Source organism: Mesoplodon mirus (assembly GCF_964341445.2).
Source record: "Mesoplodon mirus genome assembly, chromosome: 13".
Taxonomy (NCBI): Eukaryota; Metazoa; Chordata; class Mammalia; order Artiodactyla; family Ziphiidae; genus Mesoplodon; species Mesoplodon mirus.
The window spans coordinates 8,016,787-8,042,487 of NC_138989.1; the positions used below are offsets into that span (position 1 = coordinate 8,016,787).

General features: G+C 48.9%; 1 protein-coding gene across 7 annotated transcripts in view; it reads right to left on the minus strand.

Moving 5' to 3' along the window:
* The window catches only part of TMEM120B (transmembrane protein 120B), a 62,042-nt gene that overhangs the window by 3,386 nt on the left and 32,955 nt on the right, over positions 1-25,701 (minus strand). For 6 of the 7 annotated variants that reach the window (XM_082641043.1, XM_082641041.1, XM_082641042.1 and 3 more), the window contains 8 exons: positions 22,690-22,808; positions 20,791-20,907; positions 16,515-16,574; positions 15,790-15,885; positions 9,514-9,603; positions 2,103-2,168; positions 1,526-1,587; positions 63-155 (listed from right to left, as the gene is read on the minus strand). In XM_082641043.1, coding sequence (XP_082497169.1) covers positions 63-155; positions 1,526-1,587; positions 2,103-2,168; positions 9,514-9,603; positions 15,790-15,885; positions 16,515-16,574; positions 20,791-20,907; positions 22,690-22,808 — 703 coding nt within the window. The remainder of the gene's footprint in view (positions 1-62; positions 156-1,525; positions 1,588-2,102; positions 2,169-9,513; positions 9,604-15,789; positions 15,886-16,514; positions 16,575-20,790; positions 20,908-22,689; positions 22,809-25,701) is intronic. The other variant, XM_082641045.1, reaches the window with a different exon arrangement.

A 25,701-nucleotide genomic window follows, 5' to 3' on the forward strand; every position in this document is an offset into this window, starting at 1 on the left:
AGGTCTGGGGGAGCAGGGAGGGCCGGTGCTTGTCCCTCCACCCCCCTGGCTAGGCTACTCACCCACCGTGAGGTCCAGGTGATTCCTCTCCCCTAGGGCCCGCAGCCGGTAGAGGCAGCCCCTCTGGTAATAATATTGCAGGAACTGGACACAGCCTGCAGGGGGAGCACGGCGCCCAGCTCAGGAACTGGAAGACCCAGCGACACCTCCACTGCAGGATGGCAGGTCTCCACTGCCCGGAGGGTACAACCTCCTCCCACCCCCAAAACACACACACACACACACACACACACACACACACACACCCTCCTCCCACCCCCAACACACACACACACACACACAGACACACACACACACACACACCTGAACCTGCTTTTATTCCTTGCAAGAGAGCTCAGGTTATCTGAGACTGCAACTAAGCCCCATCTAGGCTAGAAACTTCTGGAGCTTTCCTAGGCATGCAGTCGGCACTCATCAGATGCTTGCTGGAACGGTGGCACCATGCTGGGAGCTGCGTGCTCCCAGCACCAAGACATGAAAGAGACAGTTCCATACAATGGGGTACTTTGTAGTCACTAAAAATTAAGGAGGCAGAATTCCGTACTGACGTGGAAAAATACCCATGATAATTGTTAATAGAGTATAAACTTGTTTATAAACAAAGCTAAGTAGAGGGCTCCCATGTTTGGAGACTATACATAACGCAGTATATGTGTATATATATATTTATGAATAAAAATGTTTGAAAGGACATAGATCGATTAACACCCTAAGGGTGGAATTATATGTAATTTTCCTTCTTGGCTTATGTTTGTATTTGCCTGTAAGCAGGGTTTTATTTAAAAATTAAATTGTATTTTTTGAATAGGTAATATGTACTTGGCATAATATTTAAGGGGAACAAACAGGTACTTGGTGAAAAGTAAAACTCTCTGCCTGTCCCCCAACTATCCAATTTCTGCTTCTCAGAGGTAACCCCTCACTGTATATAAATCCGGAGCTATTCTTAAATGAGAAAAAGAACATAAATTTCCATTTTGAGGAAAACAGAGTTAGTGCCCCCAACACCCCTCAGTTCCTGAAGGGTACAACTGGCCCAGTTCTGATCCAGGGAAGAAAAAGGCAGTGACTTGGACTTCCCTGGCCGTCCAGTGGTTAAGACTCTGTGCTTCCAATGCAGGGGGCACGGGTTTGATCCCTGGTTGGGGAACTAAGATCCCACATGCTGCGCAGTGTGGCCAAAAAAAAAAAAAAAAGAAAAGAAAAAGGCAGTGGCTGGAGACCCAGGGCGTGGGTGTGGGTCAGACATTGCTGTCTTAAGGCCAGGGGCTGGGAGGTAGGATGGAGTTGATGGGGGGTGGATGGCTCCTTCTGGATTTCTGGGACCCTCCCCTGTCCCCGGCCGACCAGGGACTTCCCCCAGTCTCACCTCCCTTCCACACAAGACACACCCTTCACAAAACAGCCTCCATCGGTGAAAGCCACACCAAGCCTCCTCCCCTGAATCCGAGCAAGAGACACTCACTCTGAAAAATGGAGAACGCTAAAAACTGATCGCGAAACTTCTGATAAATTAGTCCGTTAGGCCTGCAGAGAAGTGGGGGAAAAGCAAAGATGAGCCCCCGCTCTGAAATCATTTGTTCATCCCCACCCCATCTCTGTTCCAACCAGAAGAGAAAGAAGATTTAAAACCCAATTCTACCTTTATTGCCATGTCCCTGGGGCTGGACCAGGTAATTTCCATCACTGCTTTAATCCATTCTACAGCCAGGGGAGTGCAGGTAGGCATCTGGAAGCCTAAACTCCCACCGATTCCCCCTAACCCTCCATCAGTCACAGCCTTGTCCCTGTGCTTGTTTTGTCCAGACTTGCTTGCTGTCACCCCGGCCAGGAGGCAGACAGGACGTTCCTTGGAGAAGTCCCCAGCCGACTTGGGGTGTCCCTGCAGCCCCGTTGTAAGCTCACGCTTTATTTACTTCATGGCCCAGAAGTCAGGCCATAAGGCCCCTGCATCTGGACCCCTCAGCCACCACCAGTCCTTAATTCACTGGCTCCCTGGGGAGAGTGAGCAGAGGCCCTGGGGCACAGCGGGGGACACTCACCAGGTCAGCATCACTCCAGATAGGAACGTGGACACGTAGTGGTGAGACACCCACCAGCCTTTGATTCTTAAGAGAAGGAAAAGGAGCTCAGGCCGGGAGAGAAACTCAAGTGTCTCTCTGCTTCCCAGCCTGTGTCTGCGGGGTGTGCCCTGTGACCCAGAGACAGCTCCTTGGAGGAAGAAACGTACCCAAGCCAGGACTTCTCTCTTTCTGTCCAACGAGATGCACAATCACACAGAGACCCAGAGAGGCATTTGGGCCTCCAGCAGCTTCCCACTACCCTCAGAACACATCCCTAACCTCCTCATGACCCCAAGCTCCGCCTCCCCGTCCCCTCTCCCCCCACCCTAAGAGGCTCCAAGCATCCTTTTCTTTGAATCTGCCAGGCCCATTGCTACCTTGGGGCCTATTATGGGCTGAATTGTCCGCCCCCCCAAATTCCTACGTTGAAGTCCTAACCCCAGTACCTTAAAATGTGACTATATTTGGAGACAGGGCCTTTAAAGAGGTAATTAAGGTTAAATGAGGTCATAAGGATGGGGCCCTAATCCAACAGGGCTGGTGTCCTTAGAAGCAGAGGAAGAGACACCAGCGGTGTGCCTGCTCACAGAGCAAAGGCCATGTGAAGACGCAGTGGCCATCTGCAAGCCAAGGAGCGGCCTCAGGAGAAACCAACCCTGCTGGCACCTTGATCTTGACTTCTAGCCTCCAGAGTTGTGAGAAAATAAACTTTTGTTGTTCCAAGTCCCTTAGTCTATGGTATCTTTTCATCGCAGCCCGAGCAGACTAACAAGGTCTTCGAACTTGTTGTCCTCTCTGCTCCAAGACCTTGGCCTGCCTGGCTCCTGGTCCAAGTTCAAATTTCGGACCAACTGTCACCTCCTCCAAGAGGCCTTCCCTGACCACCTTATCTAAAACAGCTAGACAGGGGCAGGACAGGAATAAAGATGCAGACGTAGAGAATGGACTTGAGGACACGGGGAGGGGGAAGGGTAAGCTGGGACAAAGTGAGAGAGTGGCATGGACATATATACACTACCAAATGTAAAATCGATAGCTAGTGGGAAGCAGCCACATAGCACAGGGAGATCAGCTCGGTGCTTTGTGACCACCTAGAGGGGTGGGATAGGGAGGGTGGGAGGGAGATGCAAGAGGGAGGAGATATGGGGATATATGTATACGTATAACTGATTCACTATGTTATAAAGCAGAAACTAACACACCATTGTAAAGCAATTATACTCCAATAAAGATGTTAAAAATAAATAAATAAAACAGCTAGACAGCCCCGCTCTGGAACACATTACCCTGCTTCATTTTCTTCATGGTGCTTGCGCTATCTGAAATTATTTTCTTCTCACTTGTTTCCTGAACCCCGTTCCCTGCTCAAAAGAGCAGGGAGTTTGTCTGTTCATCTCTGACACCTGGCTCAGAGCAGGTGCTCAATAAGCGTGTTGAATAAACACAGAACACTCGCACACATTTATGCAGAGCTGTAGCTACCTACGTTACCCCACACAGATGCAGAGGGACAGCAGACTGTACACGCCGCATCTCGCACCATCCCAGACGCAGCTTCTCCCTGGGAGCCCCATGCCCTAGGCTCATCTCTCCTCCGTCTACAGTAGGCCCTCGCCCCAGTCAGTCCAGAAGCTGCGGGAATCGTGCTGTCAGAGCCCAGCGCTCCCCCGGCTCGGGGCTCTCACTCCACAGCAGGACAGGGAGCCTGGCTGTCACCCCCCTCCGCAGTGTCACAGGCAGCCCTTATTCTTCGAAGTCCCCGAGTGTGTTTCAGGCCTCTGCTGGGCTCCCCGGCCCCCTCCAGGAGCTCAGTTATCGGAACATGGTGTGGCAGCAATCTGCTCTGTCAAATGCACCCTGGGATGCCAGCAATTGGGACCCTCGAGGCATCCACGTGGGAGTAGCACTCAACCTTCGTCTTTCCAGAACTCTCTCGGGAGAGAACTGGAGTGGAGCCAAGTGGGGAGATGGGGTTCAGGGCGCTCCTGCTCACCAAATGGTGGCACCTGAGGATCTGCTGGTTTGGGGGACGAGCTGCTGGATTAGACTTTCTTTGGAACTGAAATCATCCTGCAACTTGCTTTCTTGTCTCGACTCCCAGGCAGCTATCTGTGGACCTGTCACTGACTTCTTAAATGCGACACGACATTTCAGGATGTGGCTCTGCTGTTCCTGAAATGTTGCTATCGTCCTCCACGCTGCCACGACATCCTGTGGAAGCCCCCCGTGTGATGACGCTCTTTCTCCAAGGCAGCTACCAGGAAGTACGCAGGATGGCCGGGTCAGTGGGCATGTGCATGGTTACTTCTCAAATTACCCTCCAAAACAGCTATCCCCATTTACGCTCCCATCCTCAGTAGAGCCTATCGAGTTCCCCAAACCCTCACCAGAGCTGGACACCCAATTTTAAAATTTCTCCCAGTCTTATTATGGGACAATGGGTGTGTCATGGAGGTTTTAATCTGCTTTGTCCTAATAAGTGGATTTGACTGCTCTTAAAAACCTTCCAACCCGAACACAGACATCATAAAAGCAGGAACAGCATCTTACCCCTCTCTTCTCTTTGCAGCCCTTCAACAGTTCTGGCCATTAAAATAAAAAGAAAGAAAGAAATGAAAGGGACCTCCCTGGCGGTCCAGTGGTTAAGACTCTGCTTCCAATGCAGGGGGCCTGGGTTCGATCCCTAGTCAAGGAACTAAGATCCCACATGCTGCAGGGTGTGGCCAAAAAAAAAAAAGAAGAAGTTTTGGCCATAAATTGGCAATGGCCAATGGCCTGTGGATGCTTGAGGGGTTGTGGTGAGGAACAAGGTTTTAGGTGGGTCTTTATTCCCAGCGCTAACAGCATCTGGTAAACAGAAATGCTGAAATGAAAAAAGTGGCGTCCAGGAGGTGCAGCTGGTCTAAATGCCACCAGCACAGAGGTGATAAGAGACTGATGCAGGTGCCACGTGAGTTCACGGGACAGGAAGAGACATCCGTCCACTTCTTTGTTCCCAGTCTCCCCTTCCCTGTGTTCCTGTCTTGCCCGTTAAGAGTCTACAATGACCCCTGGCTCTAATTTTCTGACTGAAAACACAGTTGGCCCCATCCTTAGACTTTCAGCTTGAAGAGCTACCAAGAAGGCCCTGCAAGCCCTGGAGGCCTGGCAAGCCCCACTGTCCTTTGTCCTACCCCGCAAAGGTCCCTTGAGAAATGCCCTCTCTCTGTACAGGAACGGCTGGAGCCAGACACAGGCTCTGGGCAACAAGCTTGGCTGAGTAGCAGCTTTTAATTTCACAGCTCACTGTGCCCAAAGCCCAGCGCTGACAGATGCCACCAATAAACACAGCTCAGCGGCACTGGGAGAGGCTAAAAATGGCCTCTTCCCCAGCGTGCATTCACCAGCCCCATCGTCCATCTGCACACCCCAGGGCTCTGGGCTGGTTTCGTTCAGATGTGTGTGTTTACATAACAGTTTTACTGTGATGTCATTCAGACACTGTACAATTCACCCATTTAAAGTATACAACTCAGTGGTTTTCAGTATATTCAGAGAGTTGTGCAAACATGACCACAGTCAGTTTTAGGACATTTTGTATCACCCCAGAAAGAAAGCTGCACCCGTTAGCAGTCACCCTCTGGGCCCGTTCTGCCACAGAAATGAAGCCTGCAGGAGCTTGTGGGCTTTTTAAATGAGCAGACAGTAGATGCCCCAGGAAGGGTGGCACACTGCGTGGCCAGAAGGTAGGGACAGCATGTCCTGGTATCCAGGGACTGCCTGGAGAGCTCCCTTCAGGACACTTCAGCCATGTTTGCATGTGCGCATAAGACATGGGCACCAGTCACTATTCAACCCCTGGCTGTTTCTGGCTTTGAGCTTCGGGTCAATCTGGGCGGCTGGGGGAATGGCTTCCACACGGAGGCGCCCTCTTGCCCCTGCCACCCCTACACCTCTGTATCCTAGGCAAGGCCCTTATAAAAACCCATCAGATCTAGGCATTGGTGGGTTGGCTTGCCAGAAAAGCCAACATGATTCCTGATTCATTATGCATTCTGGCCCAGAACTACAGCAGAGGACATCTGTTTTGCCTGCCTGTCAATCACTCCCTATTCTGGTTCTCCCCCTTATCGGTCCTTCGGGGAAATCACCTCACCCCCACACTCAGTCTGGGCGGCTCAGTGGAGTTAAGATAACTGGGCACATCGCCCAGAGCCAGCCAATCAGGGCTCCGCATCCCTCCAGCCACAGTGATTGGGGCAGGGATGAGCATGTGACCTGCACCTAGCCAATTGGAAGTCTGTCTCAAGATTGCCCCTAGGCCCGTAGAGGAAAGATGCTCTTTCCTCTCGGACTGCTGATCTGGTAGGATGCTGGCCTGGGCTGCTGGGAGCCAGTGAAGGAGATGACGGAATGAGGAGAAGGAGGGGGGCTGTTACATTGTTGAGCCCTTCTGACCTCCCTGAACTATGTATATGCTCCCATAAATACCCCCCATGTTTACTCCTATCAGGTGGTTTTCTGTCATTTACAAAATTTGCAAGGGAGGGTGACTTGCTTTATTACACTAACTGAGCTAATGAGCTACATCTCACATGGGAAGCATCAGACACAAACCAAGGGTGGCTCCAGCCCATGATGGGGGGCATCCTCCCCACACCCCACCTCTCCAGGCCTTCTTCCCCCAATACACCCCTAATTCAGGTCTCGGATGCAACTGGGAACAGGACGAAAAAGGCCCCGTCAGGCCAAAACTTGGGCAGCAAGCCTCCAGGAAACCCATATGGCTCAGTTCCAGCTGTCTTTCGAACACGGGTATGGCCCCAATGACCTTCCCTCATCGCAGAGCTTGGGTTCAATTCATTTCTACATAGACCCTGGGGTGTTTACTGGGTACCAACTGTGAGCTCCAGAGCTAGCCCTGAGATGCTTCAGAAATGAGAAAGGTAGTATTCATACCAATCTGGACCCACTCCCTCTTCCTCACTGTGCTTTCTTGAAAGGGTTTCTTAGCTATTCCCTAATAAGGGCCAAGTGTGAGGGGAAACCTCACAGGCATCTCCCTTGCCCGCCCCCAGGAGAGAAATCAGCTCTGAGAAGGAGCTGGGGGAGGATGGAAGCTAAATACCCAACAGATGTTGAGGATGAGTCACAGGTTTTTAATCACCCAGATTCCAACCACCTGCCATGCCTCCCTCCCCCACAAACTGGCCACAACTCCCATAGTCATTCCAGAAAACGAGACACCTTTACAGGCCCACCCCACTCATTCCACACTCCCCACCACCAACACATCTGTTGTCCCATCAGAGCACAAGCCCTAGGGAGGCCCCAGAAAAGGCCCCATTAAAGTGTCAGGAAAGTGAGGTGGCTTTGGAACCCCCCTTTCCCCCTTCAGCCCTCCTCCCTGTTTTCCGGGTGTGCCCCACACTTGCAGGCACCTCCACTCAGTCCTGCTCCCTCCTCTCGGGGAACCATCCCCCATCCACATCCACAGAAAAAAGTGACCAGGGTAACTCTTACTAAAGTGTTAGTGACTGTTAGAGATGTAGCATGTCCCTGAACACTCATAATATGAGTCCAGCAGAAGGAGGAAACTCTAAGGCCAACAGCAAGCCCAGGGATGCACAAAGAGAATTAGTAACAAGAAAGCCTGGCCCATTGTCCTGGGCCCATTTCCCCACTATGTACTACTCTGAGTCCCCTCCGACCCCACCCAAAAGCTGGAAGATGCTATTCACTAAAATTAAGGAAAACTACAAATGTTATTTATTTGGTAAGATTTTCCACTTCAGTGTTTCCCAAAGCATGGGGCATGTACCACCAAGTTTTGGATGGTACCTGAGTGTAACACGAGATGATACTGAATCACGTGGTGAGAAGTCATGTTTTCTGTTCTTTCCATTCTCCTGATTAAGTCAAGGAGAGAGTCTCAGTTAAATGCTAGGACACCTTTAATGCCTCTCGAGATCTGCTAATCTCCCTTTTTACCACACATACACACGCTTAAGAGAAATAGCAGGCCTCACGTTCAGAGCCTTCAGGAAGCAAGATTATTGGCTTCAATAAGTTAGACAATGAAAACAAAAATCTCTTTTTACACTATTTCCTCTTTCCTGCAATTGATGCTGGTTTTCCACGTATGGTGGTGAAATAGTTTCCTTTTAAAATAAATTAATGTTTATTTAAGTAGAAAAAAAAAGGAAGGATGGATTTAAAATGTGAGAAAATTATCATCCAGGTGATATTGGACATGGTAAAAATGGTGTGCATGGGACAAGAATGAAAGCAGTTTGAGAAACACTGATCTTTTCTAAAGGGCTACATGCTACAGGGCTGCATACCTAAGAACTGCTGTTCCCCTGGTCCTTACCTCTTGGCTCTACGTTCGGGGTAAGGCCCGGCAGGGCAGGGATATGCCATAAGAGACCACTGGGCAGAGGAGTAAGATGGTGGCAAATTATTTGGGGGTTTGGCAAACACCCCAATCTTAAACACACAGCTCCTGGCCGTTCCTTACCAGCCCCAAGGAAGGAGGAAGTGGGGAGGGGTGGGAGGTTACTTTTTGTTTCAGGAAAAACAGGGACAAGCATGGTGTGCAGAAGTTCAAATGGACAACCCCAAAAGGCATCAGACCCGTGGAAAATGGGTCCTGCAAGTGGCAAGTCGTGGATCTTAACTCAGTCCAGAGACTCTCATTGCCCTGTGAGAGGACCATCCACTTTTCTCACCAGAATCCATTCAACCTTCTGGTGACAGTACCCTGATTTTCCTCTGGGAAATCATTCCTCTCCTGACACTCAGCTTCGAGCCTTTCATAGAGAGCCCTGGGGGTGGGCACAAGGCTCACAACCAGCCAGTCACAGCAGCGCATTCTCTGGCCACAGCGATTGGTTCAGAGATGGGCACGTGATCAGTGAGTTCCAGTAGGACCCAGTGAGACTCTTGGAAGAGAGGAACGTGCCCTATTTTGCTGGGAATGCTAGAAATAAAGATGTGAGCCTGGAGCTGCTGGGGGCTCCTACCTGGAATCTGAGAATAAAAACAGCACAGTAGAAGGCATAGGTGAGAGACAGAGAGAAACTGGGTCCTGATGACATTGTCTGAACACCTGGATTAAGCCTTACCTGAAGTCAGTGCCAGTGGACCCATTCCTTGATATGAGAATATAAATTTCCTACTGCGTTAAGAAGTACATTTGAGTTAGGGTTTCTTGTAAGCAAGAGACTGAGCACAGCAAATGAGGTGCAGCAGCCGATACCGTTTTCCTCCTCCCTGGGTCTGAATGGTCATGAATACCCCACCCCCACAAGGAGGAAGGGAACGCAAGGCGAGGGTGACAGCCCTCACCTCCATGACAGATTTCCCTTTGGCTCCCCCATACCCCCCACAAAGCCGGGCCCCCAATTACCTCGAGCCGTTGCTGATGAGAATACTCTCCCGAATCGTCAGGGTGCAGTAATACCATACCAGCAGGAAGTTAAAGACTTCGTCTGTCACCCTGGCATAGAGAAACAGCACCCGGGAGGGGGGGCAGGCATGAGAACCAGGGACGGCTATCCCCGCCACCACAGCTGGACAGCAAACCCGGATGAGAACTGCCCACAGAGGCATGCCTCCAGAAACCCCCAGTGACCCCGGGAAGGCTGCAGCATGTCTTCTCTCCACCTAGAATGCCCATCCCCCAGCTCACCTTTCTACATGAATCCTACCCGCCCTTAAGGTTCTAGCTGGGGTTTTCCCTCCTTCCTTGACCGCTCAGCCCACAACAACCTGTTTCCCTTCTAAATTTGACATCTGTCTGATATGAAATTTCTGGTGGGATGACAAGAGAAGGACTTTAAGCCGGAAACCTAATTTGTAATTTTAAACTATCTGCAGTGTTAACTTCAGTGTAAACTCCTTCCATCCCCTTAAACCGTCTGTAAACTTTGCTGCACATACAAAAAGATGAACTTAAGAACTCCCTGGGCTTCCCTTGTGGAACAGCGGTTAAGAATCCTTCTGCCAGGGCTTCCCTGGTGGTGCAGTGGTTGAGAGTCCGCCTGCCGATGCAGGGGACGCGGGTTCGTGCCCCGGTCCGGGAAGATCCCACATGCCGTGGAGCGGCTGGGCCCGTGAGCCATGGCCGCTGAGCCTGCGTGTCCGGAGCCTGTGCTCCGCCAACGGGAGAGGCCATGGCGGTGAGAGGCCCGCGTATCGCAAAAAAAAAAAAAAAAAAGAATCCTTCTGCCAATGCAGGGGACACGGGTTCGAGCCCTGGTGCAGGAAGATCCCACATGCCGCGGAGCAACTAAGCCTGTGCGCCACAACTACTGAGCCCGCGTGCTGCAACTACTGAAGCCCGCGTGCCTAGAGCCCGTGCTCCAAAACAGGAGAAGCCACTGACCGCAATGAGAAGCCCACGCACCGCAACGAAGAGTAGCCCCCGCTCGCCACAACTAGGGAAAGCCCGCGTGCAGCAGTGAAGACCCAACACAGCCAAAAATAAAATAAATAAATAAATTTTTAAAAAAAACCCTGCCTCCTCTACGGTGGGCAGAACAGGCCTTAAAGGCAGGCAGAACATGGCAGCTAGAGTCGTGCTGTGCCCTGGTCAGAGGGGAGAGCCTTACACATGCTGTGCATGACCTTGACTGGCCTCAACTTTGCCATCTGTACAATGGGAAGGCTGACCCCTCCATGAACATTCCTGGGTGAAGGATCCTGGGACAGAGCCAGCAACAGACAGCCCCTCAGAGGGCTCCCCCGCCACTGGCTCTCTCTGACGGGCCCTCGATAAAGACACTATCTTTGACCCCAACAGGAAGCAGCTCTGTACCTCCTGGTGTCACACAGATCCATTTGTCGTGGGAACAGAAATGACTGCATGGGGAGGGAGAACACCCCCGATCTCCTCCATTCTATCCCTGAACTGGGAGATCCTTTTCCCCAACTACAAAGGCCCTGGGAGGGAAATGGGAAGATACAACTTTAACAATAATAAAAAACTCTCCCAGGCTTCCCTGGTGGCACAGTGGTTGAGAGTCCGCCTGCCGATGCAGGGGACACGGGTTCGTGCCCCGGTCCGGGAGGATCCCACATGCCGCGGAGCGGCTGGGCCCGTGAGCCATGGCCGCTGAGCCTGCGCATCTGGAGCCTGTGCTCTGCAACGGGAGAGGCCACAACAGTGAGAGGCCCTCATACCGCAAAAAAAAAAAAAAAACCTCTCCCAAACTCTGGGAGAGTTTGGGAGAATGAAGATGAGATTCTCCTAATTACTTAAATGTGTAAAGTCCCCAAAGAAGAGATGACATTTGAGTAGGGCCTTGAAGGTTAAATATATGGAAATGTGCTTTCATTAGTGTTGATAATAACTAAATTTGACCTGTTGAAATGGACACTTGTACCTATTATGCTCACTTATATTGTTCCACTGTTTATTTATTATTTACTTATTTATTTTTTATCTTTTGGCCACGCCGCGTGAGCCATGTGGGATCTTAATTCCCCGACCAGGGATCGAACCTGCGTGCCCTGCATTGGAAGTGTGGAGTCCTAACCACTGGACCGCCAGGGAAGTCCCATGTTCCGCTTTTTATTTTGTAGACAATTATAGCATAAATGCTACATATTGCATGAATGTGTATATTCAAATATCTGTTTAAATCTTAGATCAAATAATCAATTTGATATACCTAATGCTATCTTTTAAAAAGGCATTGGAAGGTGTCTTTTAAGCTATGTGACCCTGTTTCATGGTCACAGATGACAGACTCTCAGCCCCGCTGAACCACTGCCTGCAGAGGCAGTCTCGGGAGGGTCAGGAACAGACTCTGGAGACACGGGGCCTGAGTTCCAATCCAGACTCTGCCTCGTCCCAGCTGTGGGACCAAGGACAAGTCAGTGATTCTCCCGTGCCATCACTTCCCCATCTGTAAAGTGGGGAGAGTCACAGCACCTCCCGGGTAAGCTGCTGTGAGCATCAGCTGAATTTAGAACAGTGCCTGCAGCCTAGGAAGAGGTATGGATGTCCCATCATAATAATTTTGGAAGCACCACAGAGCGCCCAGAGTCCAAGCAATGAGTCTCATATGCCTAACTCTGAGGAAATCAAAGGCCTACTTGACTTGAACAGGAAACGGGGGAGCAAAGACGGCCTCCCACTGCAGAGGGTCATTTAGATATCTCCAGACAGGAGGCAGCCCCAGAAGCGAGCGGTGGTGACCAGCGTATTTTCCACTGGTCCCTTCCTATATCGGTAAAGAGAGGAGTGAAAATAGTTTTATGGCCCCGGCACGTTAGGGACTTGCTTAAGGTGCTGGTCTCAGTCTGCTCTGGCAAAGTGTTTGAGTTTCCTGTTGCTGCTGTAACAAATGAGCACATACTTAGTGGCTTAAAGGAACACGTTTCTTCTGTTACAGTCCTGGAGGTCAGAGTCTGAAATAGGTCATCAGATCAGAGCTGTGTTCCTTCTGGAGGTTCTAGGAGAGGATCCATTTCCTTGCCTTTTCCAGCTTCCAGAGGCCGCCCGCGTTTCCCTGTCTCATGGCCTCACATCACTCTGACCCTGACCCTCCTACCTCCCACTTATTAGGACCCTTGTGATTACACTGGGTCGCCAGGATAATCCAGGATAATCTCCCCATCTCAAGATTCTTAACTGAATCATCTGCAAAGATCTTCTGCCATGTAAGGTCACGCGTTCGCAGGTTCTGAGGACTGAACACGCACATCTTTGGGGACTATTATTCAGACTGACACACTAGGCGAGCACTAACTACTGGGAACTTGCAACGTTGCAGGCGTTTTACGTGGATGATCTCTGTGGACCCTTGAACAACCCCACAGGGCTGGCTCTCATGGCAGGTGCGTGTACCCCACCCATTCCCATCTGCATGGCTTCCAACAGCCAGAACGTGCAACTCCTGGTGTGCCTAGGGGCTTTCTCAGGCCACCAGAGCTCACCCTGCTGGTGCCAGAGGCAGATCAGGAGGGCAGGGGGATTAACACTCTCTCGGAGTCAATCCTTCCTAGACTGACAGCAGTCGGAGGATAAATACCACCTGCTCCCTCGCCCCTCGGGTGGGTTAACTGAGACACATCCTTCGCTCTCCCACAGTTCCCCAGCAGCACTGAACTCCAGGTGCCCACAGGATAACCCTTCCTTGTCTCACTTCCATTCTCCTACCAGTGTTTCCTAGGATCACCTCCCAAATAAACTATTGGCACTCAAATGCTTGTCTTGGGGGGGTGGTTTCTTCTGGGGGAACCCAAACTACTTCCCATTTTACAGATGAGGAAACTGAGGTTCAGAGATGAGCTGCCCATCCAGGCCCCCACGCCTGCCCTATTTTTAACCCACAGAAGGTGTAGTGGGCTAAACAGTGTTCCCCCCACCAAATTCATATCCACCCAGAACCTCAGAATATGACCTTATTTTGAAATAGGATCTTTGTAAATGTAATTTAGTTAAGATGAGGTCATACTGGGTTACTTTTTCTTTTTTTTTTGGCCATGCCGCACGGCTTGCAGGATCTTAGTTCCCCGACCAGAGATTGAACCCGGGCCCTTAGCAGTGAAAGCGTGTTGTCTTAACCACTGGACCGCCAGGAAATTCCCGAGGTCATACCAGGTTAGGGTGAGCCCTAAATCCAATGACTGTGTCCTCATTAGAAGACCATGAGAGAGACACAGGGAAGATAGCCATGTGACGACGGAGGCAGAGGCTGGAGCGAAACAGTCTTAAACCAAGGGAACGCCAAGGACTGCCGGTCACCATCAGAAGCTGGGAGAGGCAAAGGAGGATCCTCCCCTAGAGCCTTCGGGGCGAGCACGGCCCTGCCAACCGTGATTTCAACCTTGATTTCAGCCTTCTGGCCTCCAGAACTGTGAGAAAATATATTTCCATTGTTCTAAGCCACGAAGCTTGTGGTGCCTTGTTACGACAGCCCCAGGAAATGAATACAGAAAGGGATGGGAGACATGGAAATGCCAGGCCCTCAGTGAGCCTTAGATCTCGACAACACACCACAGGTTTGTCCTTTGAGGGCCCTAGAGGCCCCACGGCAAGGAAATCTGGTTGCACATCAAGAATTTCTACCCCTTCCAGGGGGCATGTGAGCAGGCATTACTGGCGTGAGCAGCCTTTGCCCTCCAGGGACATGGGCCAGGCCTGAGGCAGCGGGCAGGCACGGGCCCAGGGCCTGAAAGAGCCTTTGTTTGGACACTCAAGTGGGCAGACCAGCAACTGGACTCCCAGCCAAGCGCCTGTCAGGAAATAAACCCTTGACACGTGGGCCAAATGCCCAAGCCACACTTGGGGAGAAAAGCCAGGGCCGGAGAGAGGAACGAAACCCCCAGGGCAGCGCAGCCTCAGCTCACTGGCCTTGTCCTACACGAACAGAGCAGCCAGCACTCTCAACCACAACGCTGGGTGCCAGGCGCTGGGCAGAGCCACGCACGGTGTTCACACACCGAATTGTCATGACGACCCAGGGAGGCAGGGCCTCGTGTCACCCTCGTTTTCCAGGTGGGGAGACAGGCATCCAGAGGAAGCTGCCCATGGCAACAGCCAGTAAGTTTCAAAGCCAGGATTCAAACACAGGCAGTCTGTGGTCCATCTATTTCTTTCTTTCTTTTCTTCCTTTAATTTTCTTCCTTCCTTCCTTCCTTCCTCTTCCTTTCTCCCCACCCTATCCCCCACTGCCTTTCTCTTTGTAATTGAGATATAATTCACATACCATAAAATTCACCCTTTTAAAGTATACAACTCAATGGCTTTCAGTATATTAACAGAGTTGTGCACCCATCACCACTATCTAATTCCAGAACATTCTCACCACTCCAAAATAAAAACCCCTGTCGCCCTTAGCAGTCACTCCCCGTTTCCCTTCCCCCCAGCCTCTGACAACCACTAATCTGTTTTCTGTCTCTATGGTATTTGCCTATTCTGGACATTTCATATGAATGGGTTCATATTGTAAGTGACCTTTTGCATCTGGCTTCTTTCACTCAGCATCATGTTTCCAAGATTCATCCATGTTATAGCACGTGTCAGTACTTCACTCCTTTTTGTGGCCAAACAGTATTACATTGTATGGGTGGCCCACTTGGGCTTTCTTAACTACTACATTAAAAGGTCGCTTCAGCAGCCGTTTAGCAGATACTTGTTGGACAGATGTAGGGCAGACAGGACTGCTATTTCCCATAAGAAATGGTCCTTCCTGGGCTTCCCTGGTGGCGCAGTGGTTAAGAACCCGTCTGCCAATGCAGGGGACACGGGTTTGAGCCCTGGGCCGGGAAGATCCCACATGCTGCGGAGCAACTAAGCCCGTGCACCCCAACTACTGAGCCTGCGCTCTACAGCCTGTGAACCACAACTACTGAAGCCTATGCGCCTAGAGCCTGTGCGCCACAACAAGAGAAGCCACCGCAATGAGAAGCCCGCGCGCCGCAACCAAGAGTAGCCCCCGCTCACCGCAACTAGAGAAAGCCCGCACGCAGCAACGAAGACCCAACGCAGCCAAAAATAAATAAATAAATTTAAATTTTTTTTAAATGAAAGAAAAAAAAAGAAACAGTCCTTCTTTACCCTACACCTTATCACACCAAATGCTGTAGATGCAAGAGAGACCTTGGATCCCTCTCTCATGGCCCTCCTCACTCCCGTATGCCCCCACACACACACCACCACACCCCCCATCACCTGTAGTGAAGGACAAATCGACACGCCACAGCACCCAGGAGCAGGATGATGGTCAGGTAGAGCTTGAACTTCTCATACTCATCCTTGTAGGCAAATCTGCAGTGACAGACACCCCCAGGAAAGGTCACATAACTATAGCCCACCTCGGGGAAGGACCCTGACCCCATCAGATCCTTGACCTGCTGATCACACTAAGGGAGAGCCTTTCAATTAACGGTGATAATTAATTAGGGAAAGAGGGCCAGTGTGCAAAGCTTCCATGTCCCTGGACTCCTGGTTTAAGGTTCCAAGCCTGTGATGGGCAGGAAGCAGAGACAGGGGCTCCTTCCCCAACCAGCTACTTCAGTGGAAAAGCCACGGCTCCATTTCCCCTGGTAACTGATGGATTTTGGGTGGACAGGACTGGACTGCCTACCTCCCAGGAGGAATGTGTGTGATAAGGTGTGGAACGGAGCAGGGGCCATTTCTCATGGGAAAGTGGCAGTCCTGTCCACCCCAGGTATTGACTCTGTGAAAGGAAGGAAGGAAGTAAACCTCCCCCAGGTGGTCTACCCACTGAGGAAGAGGCCTCAGAGTCTCTTCCAAAAGACCAAAAGCCAGAGTCCCAACTGTGAACGTTTTTTTATTTATGCAAAAATACTAGCTTGGTCCCATTTCTCCTGAGTTGCAAGAGCAAGATGCCTGGATTCTGTAAAGCCAAGTGGAGGGTTGTCTGGGATACTTACTTGGCCTGGTTGCTGAGAAGGGTCACATTCACATTGCCGAGAACCAGATTTAAGTAGAGCCTGGAAGGAAAGACCTGTGAGGGCCACCATGTTAACAGCCCCAGGAGTGGTCCCCAACCAAAAATATCCAAGCTTAATAAGCATAGCACTGAGCACTGGATATTAGAAAATAGAGTGCTAAGCTCAGCAGTAAAAGCCTCACATGGAGCGAGAATGAAAACGATTAAGTAGAGAACATGACAGCTGTGACATGACCTTCATGATTAACCCATTTCTCCCCATTTCAGCTGGCTTAGAGACCATATTTCCTGGCCTCCCTTGCAGCTAATGTGAGCACGTGACTAAGCTCCAGCCAATGAGGTGAAGGCACGTGCACAGTTTCTAGGTCAATTTAAAAAGGGCTCTTCCTAAGCATACAAATCTTAAGTATACAACATGATGAATTTTTATATATTTACATATCCATGTAACCAACACCCAGATCAAAGAATAAAATGCTTCTAGCCCCAGGAGGTGCCCTCGTGCCCCCTCCCAGTCAGTAAACTGCCTCGCCCCAAGGATGCCCACTGCTGTGTTAGTTTTCCCTGTTTTTGAACTTCACATAAATGTATACAATGTATTCTCTTTTATGTCTGGATTCTTTCCCTCAATAATAAGTCTGAGCTTCATCCACATTGTCTGCGTCAGTGGTTCCTTCTTTCCCATTGTGTATTTATTCTATGGAGTGGAGGTACCACAATGTAATTATTCATTCTACTGTTGATGAACATTTGACCTGTTTTCAGTTTTCGGCTATTATGAATAGAGCTGCTGTGAACGTTCTTTTTTTTTTTTTTAACTTGAGATATAATTCACATGCCATATCATTCACACTTTTAAACACTTTTAAAGCATACAATTTAAGATAAATAGATAAAAAAAGATGTGATATATATATATATATATATATATATATATATATATAACAATGGAATACTACTCGGTCATAAAAATGAAATGTCATTGGCAGCAACATGGAAGGACCTAGAGATTATCATACTAAGTGAAGTAAGTCAGACAGAGAAACACAAATATCATATGATATCACTTATATGTGGAAACTAAAATATGATACAAATGAACTTATTTACAAAACAGAAACAGACTCATAGACATAGAAAACAAACTTATGGTTACCAAAGGGGAAGGGGTGGGAGAGGAATAAATTAGGAGTTTGGGATTAGCAGATACAAACTACTGTATATAAAATAGATAAACAATAAGGTCCTACTGTATAGCACAGGGAACTATATTCAATATCTTGTAATAACCTATAATGGAAAAGAATATGAGAAAGAATATACATACGTGTGTGTATATAAATGAATTACTTTGCTGTACACCAGAAACTAACATGACATTGTAAATCAACTATACTTCAAAAAAAATTATGATTATATTATGTACATATGTGTGTATGTACATATATATTTTCATCCCCCACTCCCTTCTAGAATGTAAGCTTTGAAAGCGCAGAAATTTTGACTTATTTGGAGTTTTATCCACTATACATAGAATGGTGCTGGGCACAAAGTAGATGCTCATGAAACTTGTTGAATAAAGCAATAAATCTTAAAAAAAATTTTAAAAAATAAAGTATACAACTTAGTGGTAATCATTTCGTAATGTACAGAAATATCAACTCACTATGTGTACCTGGAACTAAAAAAAATAATAATAATAAAGTGAGCTCATAAAAATTTTCTTAATTAAAAATAAGGGCCTCCCTGGTGGCGCAGTGGTTGAGAGTCCGCCTGCCGATGCAGGGGATACGGGTTCGTGCCCCGGTCTGGGAGGATCCCATATGCCGCGGAGCGGCTGGGCCCGTGAGCCATGGCCGCTGGGCCTGCGCGTCCGGAGCCTGTGCTCCGCAACGGGAGAGGCCACAGCAGTGAGAGGCCCGCGTACCGCAAAAAGAAAAAAAAAAAATAAAAAAATAAAAATAAAAATAAAAATAAATTATACAATTTAATGGTTTCTGATATATTTACAATGTTGTGCAACCATCAGCATCACCTAATCCCAGAACATTTTCATCACCCCCAAAAGAAAGCCCATACCCACTATCAGCACATTCCCCACTCCCCCCAGCCCCTGGCAACCACTAATCTACATTCCATCTGCATGGATTTGTCTAAACTGGACATTTCGTATAAATGGACTCATGCAGTATGTGGCCTTTTGTGTCTAGCTTCCTTACTGTGAACATTCAGCACTCATTTCCACCCCCTCACACACACCAGGAGTGGAATTTCTGGGTCGTATGGTATGTATGTGTTTGGCTTCAGCAAGAAATGGCAAACATTTTTGTAAAAAGGGATCTGCTTGCCCTCTGCTGCCTGACTCTTCCCTGTTTCCTGAAAATGAGATGGTGTGAGCCAGCTTTGGCCATGTAGCTGAGGACAACTCCCCAAGCAAGGGTGAAGTAGTAAGTTGGAAAAGGACCCTGAGTCCCTAGGTGACCTTGGGAGCCCACCACTCTTGGCCTTCAGGAGTCCACTCACCTCTGGACTGTTGTGTGTAAGAGACTAAAACCACGCATGTTTGAGCCATTGTGCCATTAGGCTTCTGTTACAATAGCCTGTACTCTAACACACTAATAAAGGTGCAAATAAAGGGTTATGAGATCTCAGGGGAAGAAGGGTTAATTTCACAGAGGGAGAGAGAGGGGTTTGGAAAGGCTTCACTGAGGTGGTAACATGTGAACTGGGCTTTGAAGGATGAGTAGAAGTTTGAGAGGAGAAAAGGGAACAGGAGAGCCTTCTTTCTGGCTATGAGTAAATTCTAGGGGCATTTCCAGTCCGGTGTACCTGGAGCAGAGGTGTGAAAAGATCATCCACTTTTCCCACCTAGCATATAGTCCCCACTTCCTAGAAGGGCAGTACAATTTCCCTTCAGAGAATCACTTTTCCCCTAGGCTCTACGGTAAGGCACATGACCCAGGTTCAGCCAAGGTGGTGCAACTTCCTGACTGGGTCAATAATGATCATGTGACACAATCTAGGCCAATGAGAATCAGTAACAGGACTTTTCCCAGAACTACTAAAGAACAAAGAGGTATTCTCTACTGGATTTGCTAAGCGGGTAGGATGCAAACCCAGAGCTGCTGGGGCCAACTTGTAGAGAAAGCCTGCCTAAGAATAAAACTCATATGCTGGAAAAGAGAGTAAAAAGAAAGCTAAATGAGGGACACAGCCTAACAGTATCATTTGAGCAGCAGGATCCAGCCATACCTATAGATACACCTGGACTTTACAGTTACAAGAGCCGATAAATCCCCTATTTTTAATTAAGCAACTTTGAGTCGGGTTTCCTGTCATTTACAGTCCAAGGACCCCTGACTAATGTAACATGCACAGAGGACTAGGGATATCGGAGCTGGGAAAGTGGATCTGAGCCACGCTCGAAAAGAAGGTTATGCTGTTTCATTCTGTAGAAAGCTATCGCCACCCAAAGCCTAGAGTTTTTAACCAAATACAGCAAAAAAAGAAGACAAGAGCAAGGGCTCTGGTAGAAGGCTCTGACTTAGGGCTAGGCCAAACCAGGAAAAAAGTCAGGGTGCTTCCCAGGACGTACTTTTAGCTGCCCACGTCAAGTCATGATACAATATTGTAAGGATCTCTCTCTGGAACAGAGTGGCGGTGATGTCACTTGAGGAAGGAGATGGGACTTCTCTGAAGGAGGAAGATGGAGAGAACACAAGCTCTAGAGTCAGAATGTCTAGTGCTCACGTCCTGGCTCAGCCAAACCCGGTCTGGGCCGCCTGGGCAAGATACTGCCTGATGTCTCTTCTCTGACCCTTGCAGAATGGAGATTCCTGGACCTGACTCACCAGGTGGCTGAGGGTGAAGTGAGTGACATCAGGAGAACCCCCGGCATGATGCCAGGCATACAGCAGGCTCTCCATCAATGTCTGTTCTCTTGAGAGAGAACACCTTTCCTCTGGACCCCAGGTGGCATCAGGCATGTGGCAGATCCCGGGAACCAGATCTTTCATCTTGTTCCTTGAAAAAGCCCTTCCAGGAATGTCACTACCACACGGGAGGGGCTGAGGTCCCCTCCTGGGTCCACGGGGAGACGTGTAAGGAAGCTTCCTTCTCTTTCCTGCCCTTGTTCCCTCCTTTTCACCTCCAACTCAAGCCCCAACAGGGAGGCAGGAGTCACACAGCCCAGGCGCTCCAGGCCGGGGCATCTGCCCACAGCGCTGGGGCTTGGGGAGCAGGTCCCCAGCTCCTACCCGTTCTTCTTGGGCAGGTAGGCCTCCATGTCAAAGAAGACGTTCTGCCGCTCCTTGACGCTGGCGCCCAACTGCTGAACGAGCTCTGCCTCCTCCCGACTGGCGTGGCGCCTGTACCTGTGGTCAGAGGTGTGGGCGTAAGAGAAGCAGGGGCGTTACACAGACTGCAGGAAGAATCTGGAAACGCTGGGTACCGCCCTCCCATCGTGCCGTCGCGAGGCTTCTCACAACCTCCGTCCTCCAGCTGTATTCTCTGCGTCTGAGGCTGACTCCCTGCTAGTCCGTGACCTTGGGAATGTCCTTCAACCTCTCTGCCTTATTTTCCATACCTCACACACAGGGATCCCATCAGTCTTCCCTTAGAGACAATGTCAATGTGAGAATAAAGCGACTAAATGCAATGCTAAGCATTTAGAATACCAGACGCAAAGCCCAAGTTCAATGGATATCTACTGGCAGTGCCGCTTTCCAGGCTATTCTATACGAACAACCTGAAGATTACGAAGAGTACAGACAGGAAGCGTGCTTTGAAAGTATAAGCAGTCAACCAACCAAGGTCTGACTGTTATTCTTTGGTGACACTTAATCTCAAAACCAGGAAAACAAGTCATAGACACTCTCAGAATAGCAGGGGTCCTTGGTGTGAGAACATAACTCACGGGTCAACCTTCTAACTCAGTGGCTCTCAACTGGGGAAACTTGGGATGAGAGCACTTCCCAAACCATGAAGACACTGTCTGGGAACATTTTGGTTGTCAAGACAGGGGTAGAGGGTTCTACTGGCATCTAGTGGGTAGAAGCCAGGGATGCTGCTCAACATCCGACAACGCACAGGACAGCCCCCAGCAGCAAAGAATTATCAATAGTGCCACGACTGAAAAACCCTAGACAGATGAAAGACTCTTGAATCCTGTCATCAGTAAGATGTGTTTTTCCAAGGGTGGTGATGTCATTACATGGAACCATCCACACTCCACACCATGACTTATGGGCCTCCATTTCCAAATTGGTCAGTCAAGGATAGGGGTATAATCAGTAACCGTCCCCAAAAATTGTCCACCAGGGAAAGGAAGAATTGACCAGGATTCCAGAATTGTCACAAACTCTGGAATGGAGGCCCAGCTAAGTGACCTGGGACAAGCCACTCAGAGCCTGTTTTCCTGCCTCCCTAGGGGGTCACAGTATCCAGCGGATGCCTTCACCTGCAGGGGATGAGAGCACTTCTCAAGCCATGAAGACACGGGATTAGGAAGTGAACAGGTGATCCTGGCCTCAGGGACTGAACTAAGTCAGGAGCTGAAGCATATCCCCACCAGGGATGCTGGACCCCCTACACCAGAGAGCCTGGTGAGGAGTGAGCTCCCACACCCGTGAGAAGGATACTTGCTATTTACCTACCCAGTAGGACTTATTAGAACAACTTTCCTCTGGGGAACTACGCCTCATCCTCCTCCCCCTCCCGTATGGCTCAAGTAGGGCTGTCCCATGCCCCAGGTCCATAAAGTGAACATATGACCGAGCCTTGTCCAACCAGAGTCTCAATGATTGGTTTGCAGATGGGTACAAGACCAATTCCAGCCAATGAGGATCACGCCCAGAACTTCTGCTGGTATGGCCAAGCCAGTAGGAAGAAAGGCTGGAGGATAAAAGCCTGGCACGGTTGGTGGCCATCTCAGTGACTATCTCAGCCAGAAAGTAAAGCCAACCTAGAGGAAGGCAGAATTTAGAGGAAAAAAACAGATTCCTAAAAACACCCTTTGACCGCTGGATCCAGTTATGTCTGAAGCCACTCCTAGTTTTTTCCATTAAAATTTCCATTCTCTGCTCAAGCCAGGCCAGTTTTGAGTTGGGATTCTGTCCCTTAAAACCAGGGGAGCCTTTGAGTTTCAGCCAGCCTACCTCTGGAGTGTGCGCTTCAGGTCCTTCAGGCGTGTCTTCTGCTTGTTGATGGAGCTGCTGCACGAAGTCTGGAGCGCGGTCAGCTCCTCCAGCTTCTGCCTGTAGATCCTGTGAGTATCCTAAGGGATGGAGCAGCCCAGGTAGCATGTGCAGGAGGACATAATGGGGTCATTTTTCAGTTTGCTTGTGTCTGGGAATGTGACTACAGAAATCACAGTTTCACAGTTAAGATAATACAACTATGGATACCAAGGGAGAAAGGGGTGGGGTGGGAGGAACTGGGAGACTGGGATAGACACTTATACATTATTGATACTACGTATAAAATAGACAACTGATGGGAACATACTGTAGAGCACAGGGAACTCTACCTAATACACTGTGGTAACTTAAATGGGAGGGAAGTCCAAAAGGGAGGGAATATCTGTATGTGTATGACTGATTCATCTTGTTGTGCAGTGCAGGCTAATGCAACATTGTAAAGCCACCATACTCCAATAAAATTAATTTTTAAAAAAGAGAGAGGAAAGAAAAGACGATACAACTACACATATCAAAGATGTGGCTTACAAAATTGGGACTGGATTTGGGGAAGGCAGCACAGCACAGCATTTCTGTAATAAGGAACCACTGTTTTTTCCTGCGCAGGTTCCATCCTTCCTGATGGGAACAGCAACCAAATATGCCTTTGAGAGGTCAGCCACCTCTTGTCAAGTTTTAATCCAGATGGTTTGAGTAGAGCTAACAGTTCCCATGCCAAGAGTGGTCATGTGATCCAGGCCTGGCCAATCAGTATCCTCCAATCCCCTGGCAACTGATTGGTTCAGAGGTGGATACATGACTCAAACTGAGCCAATGAGAGTCAGCCCTGGGACTTTTACCTAGAAGTATTGGTTTAGTGATGCCTTCTTTCTCCTGGGTTTGCTAATCTGGTAGAAGGTACACCTGGGGCTGCTGAGTGGAGAAAGCCTGCCTAAGAATGAAGCCAAACGGAAAACAGAATTGAGACATGGTAAGAGACAGCACTCTCATAGCACCATTTCAGCCCTTGGATCTAACCAACTCTGAATGTAATGCTATCTAATACTCTTAGTTACATGAATTAATAAATTTCTTTCCAGTTAGTCCAGTTTGAGCTGGGTTTTTGATCCCGGCAATGAAGAGAGTTCTTGCTAAGTCAACTAAGAAAAGGACACACCTCTTCCCTTAAAGCCAACCCTCCCTACCCCAGGCACAGTCACTCCAATACACTCAACATCTCATTCCTGGAAATAACCATTCAGGGCCATAAGGCCAGAGGAAATACTAGAGACTTCACCCCAATGCAGGGAGAATGGAACACAGTAATTTCTCGACATTGCTGCCACAGCACACCTCCCCCCAAATAATGCCATATGCAGGGAAACAACCAGTTTCTTCTAGAGTTTGATAATCTAAGACAAATACCAACAATTTGGAGAAAACAATATGGGGGACAGGGACCATAAAATTAAAAACAATAACCCAATGAACATATATATATATATATTTTTGCGGTACGTGGGCCGCTCACTGCTGTGGCCCCTCCCGTTGCGGAGCACAGGCTCCGGACACGCAGGCTCAGTGGCCATGGCTCACGGGCCCAGCCGCTCCGCGGCATGTGGGATCCTCCCGGACCGGGGCACGAACCCGTGTCCCCTGCATCGGCAGGCGGACTCTCAACCACTGCGCCACCAGGGAAGCCCCAATGAACATATTTAAAGTGGCTCTTTGCTTGGGTGGTGGAGAATTGTAATAGCAGAGAGAGAAAAAGAGGATGGTCAGACAGGGAGGCCAGAGCCTAAACTCTCAAGTCTGTCAAGCAGCTTCCTAGATATGAAGGTTAAGCCAAAAAATAAGGAAAAAGTGAAGGCCCAGAAGTGAACAGATAGCAATTAGGAGCCACATGGAAGAATGCTGTGAGCGAGACTCCCTTGGCCCCCAGAAGAGAGGGCTCAGTCCCCTGAATTTATACAGTTTCCTCACTCCTTCCCAGGCCCCAAGAGAGGAAAATTGTGTCTCTTTTTTAATTTAACTTTTAATTTTTAAATAATCTCAAACTTCCAGGAAATTCCCTGGCAGTCCAGTGGTTAGGACACGGTGCTTCCACTTCAGGGGGCCTGGGTTCGATCCCTGGTCAGAGAACCAAGATTCCACCAAGGCCATGCGACGTGGCCAAAAAATTTAAAATAAAATAAATAATCTCAAACTTCCAAAAAAATTGTAAGAGTACAAAGAACTCCCCTATACCTTTCACCCAGATTCACCAACTGTTAGCATTATGACATATTTGCTTTATTCCCATGTGTGTGTGTGTGTGTGTGTGCGCGCGTTTATGTGTGTTGGGTGTATTCTTTTTCTATATCAGGCATCGGTAAACTACAGCCCACCGGCCAAATCTGGCCACCTGATTTTGTATGGGCAGTAAGCTAGAAATAATTTTTGCCTGGTTGGAAAAGATCAAAAGAAGAACACTTCGTGACACGTGAAAAGTATTGAAATTGAAACTTCGGTATCCATAAATAAACTTCACTGGAGCACGGTCATGCCCATTCATTTATATATTGTCTGTGACATCACAACAGCAGAGCAAGAGTAGTGTGACAGAGACCACATGGCCCGCAAAGCCCAGAATCCTCACTACTTGACCTTTTTTGCCAAAAGAGTTTGTCTACTCCTGTTCTAAACCATTTGGGAGTTAGTTGTAGACAATAGGCTTCTTTACTCCTAAATACTTTAGTGCATACTTCCTAAGGACATGACATTCTCTTATACATTCAATTATCAAATACAGAAAACATAACTTTGATACAATACAATACTATCACCTCAAATACCATCCAAATTCAAATTTGGATGCTAACTATCTCTTGATGGCAATTTCCCCCCAGACCTGGACCCAATTCAGTTTGATGCCCTATATTACTATTCACATCACTTTGGTCTCCTTTAGTCTAGACCAGCTTCTCAACTTCTGTCTTTTGTGACATCGGC